Source organism: Penaeus monodon, chromosome 14 (genome assembly GCF_015228065.2).
Source record: "Penaeus monodon isolate SGIC_2016 chromosome 14, NSTDA_Pmon_1, whole genome shotgun sequence".
NCBI classification, from domain to species: Eukaryota; Metazoa; Arthropoda; class Malacostraca; order Decapoda; family Penaeidae; genus Penaeus; species Penaeus monodon.
Window position 1 is genome coordinate 15,009,939 of NC_051399.1, and position 2,500 is coordinate 15,012,438.

At 39.4% G+C, this 2,500-nt stretch overlaps 1 protein-coding gene across 1 annotated transcript in view; it reads left to right on the forward strand.

The window, feature by feature from the left end:
- The window catches only part of LOC119580594 (protein FAM193A-like), a 46,149-nt gene that overhangs the window by 23,404 nt on the left and 20,245 nt on the right, over positions 1-2,500 (forward strand). The window contains exon 6 of the mRNA XM_037928704.1: positions 680-1,062. Within this exon, the coding sequence (XP_037784632.1) occupies positions 680-1,062 (383 nt within the window). The remainder of the gene's footprint in view (positions 1-679; positions 1,063-2,500) is intronic.

A 2,500-nucleotide genomic window follows, 5' to 3' on the forward strand; every position in this document is an offset into this window, starting at 1 on the left:
CCAAATGTAAATGAGGTTACTGATAATCAGCCTGAATATATGATCTGAGCAAGAGCAGTAAGGCATCCAGGCAGCTTACCTGTCCCCTGATATTTTTGTTGTAATATATTTTCCACTTGCTGAATTAGCCAAAAAAAAATTTAGATCACTTAAAAGAAAGTTGAGCTCTGAAATCTCCATCTGGTGTAAATAAAGGGATAAAGAAGAGAAATCTATACACCCACCCAAAAGAGAGAGAGAGAGAGAGAGAGAGATTTTTTTATGTGGTAGTTTAAATCAGAATTTTTGACTGGTGAGGACTAGTCCTTTATTCTGCAAAATATGACATATGCACTTCCCCTACTTCATAAAAAAAACTCAATGTCAGTTTCATCCACATTGGACAAAAGTTTTGACCTTGACCTACTTTAAGAAGACACCCTACCCTTCACCTTACATATATAGAGATAGATAGATATGGATATAGATATATATATAGACATATACATATTTATTTATATTGATGAATATCAAAAAATGCAAGTTTTAAAGTCTCCTTCAGATAAGAGTAGAAAGTGAAAAAAAGACATCCCTGTAATAAACAAACTATACGTTAATATAGCTAGGCTGATCGCATAACCTTTTTAAACTGTCTGTAATAAGTGTATATTGATTGATATGTTGGTAATTTGTATTTCAGAGGTGATCCATCAAGCCTAGTGAGTGGTGTGGAGACAATGCGTATTAGTTCTTCTCGACCCTCCTACACCCGTTCCATGGTGGATCCTTCCATGCCATATGTGCCTGACTCCTGCACCACTGCTCGTGCACATACTACCATTCTGCCCAGCTCCCAGCCTTCAGCTTATGCTGCTGATCATACTGTATCCTCTGCCCATTCTGTGGCTAAAGTTCCTGTAAGCAGCAGAAGCAGTACTCCTAGTTGTGAGGGCAATGTATCAGCCATTGTACCAGATGTAATAACAACTTCAGGAAAGAGCTGCTGTACGACCAGCAACACAACAAGTGTTATTACCCATACACATGCTCATCATACTCACACAACTGCTACTGCTCAGAAAGGTATTATTGTTATTGTTGGCAATGTTTGTCTTTTTTTACATTTCCAATTGTATGCTAAATAATTTGAGGTCCAACATTAGTACAAGCAACACATACATGTGTGCATGCATGCACACACACATTCCCACTCTCCCCCCCTCTTGTATTCTCCCCCTCTCCCACTCTCCCCCCCTCTCCTACTCTCCCACTCTCCCCCCTTCTCCTACTCTCTCCCCCTCTCCTACTCTCCCCCTCCTCTCCTACTCTCTCTGCTCTCTCTCTCTCTCTCTCTCTCTCTCTCTCTCTCTCTCTCAATCCCCTCCCTCCCTCTCCCTTTCCCTCTACCTCACTCTCCCTTTCTCTCTCTCTCCTCCTCTCCTCTCTCTCTCTCTCTCTCTCTCTCTCTCTCTCCTCTCTCTCTCTCTCTAAGTGGAAAGTAATATTTAATTCCCCTTTCATTAACAACTTCTGTCATTACAGAATTTCAGAATGAATGTTTTTTTAATTATTTTTATTGTTATTAATATTTTATTAACCCCAAAGATCCAGAAGGTGTGACCATTTCGTCATGAAAAAAATTAGGCTTGAGGGGTGGGTGATTTGAACATACTGTCATGGGAAAGTTTGGCTCTTTCATCTGAAAGCCAGGATGATGGGAATAACTTGCAATGAGTGCACAAAGCTCTTGGATGGTAAGTAGACTCACTTTGCATTTAAGAAGGGGCCTTTGCATTATTTCCATCAATAAATGAGTGTGGAATATACAATCAGTGAGCCATGACAGGTAGAGCGTGGGCTCCAGGAAGAACACTATTTCATGCTCATGATTCTATTCCTGCCCACTGTGACTGATGCTGCAGGGTGTATTACAGAAAATTGAATATTGCAAAAAAAAAAAGCAATTATTAAAAAAAAAAAAAAAAGAAAGAAAAGACAGCAAAATGTTACTTCTTATTGCACTGATTTATGGATTTCTTATTGTGAGGATATGGAGTCTGTGCAAGGAAAGCAATCTACCATCTGGATAAAGCAAATCATGACAAATATAGACATTAGAATAATTAAAAAACTAAATGCTTATGCAGAAAAAGAGAAAATAGCGTGTTGTTTGGGTGCTCCTGGCGTACAAGCTGGGCACCTGTCAGAGTGGCCACTCAAGTAAGCCTAATGACTATATTTTGGGCCATATGATGATAGTGGCAGTGCAGCATCTGGAATAGGTTAACATTATGATAATCTTAATATTAGTAATAATGATAACAATATTGATATAATCTAACAATAATGGGTGAGTCATGGGTGGGTTAATAGTAGTAAAAAAAAAAAAAGCACACACACACACACACACACACACACACACACACACACACACACACACACACACACACACACACACACACACACACACACACACACACACACACAAACACACACACACACACACACACACACACACACA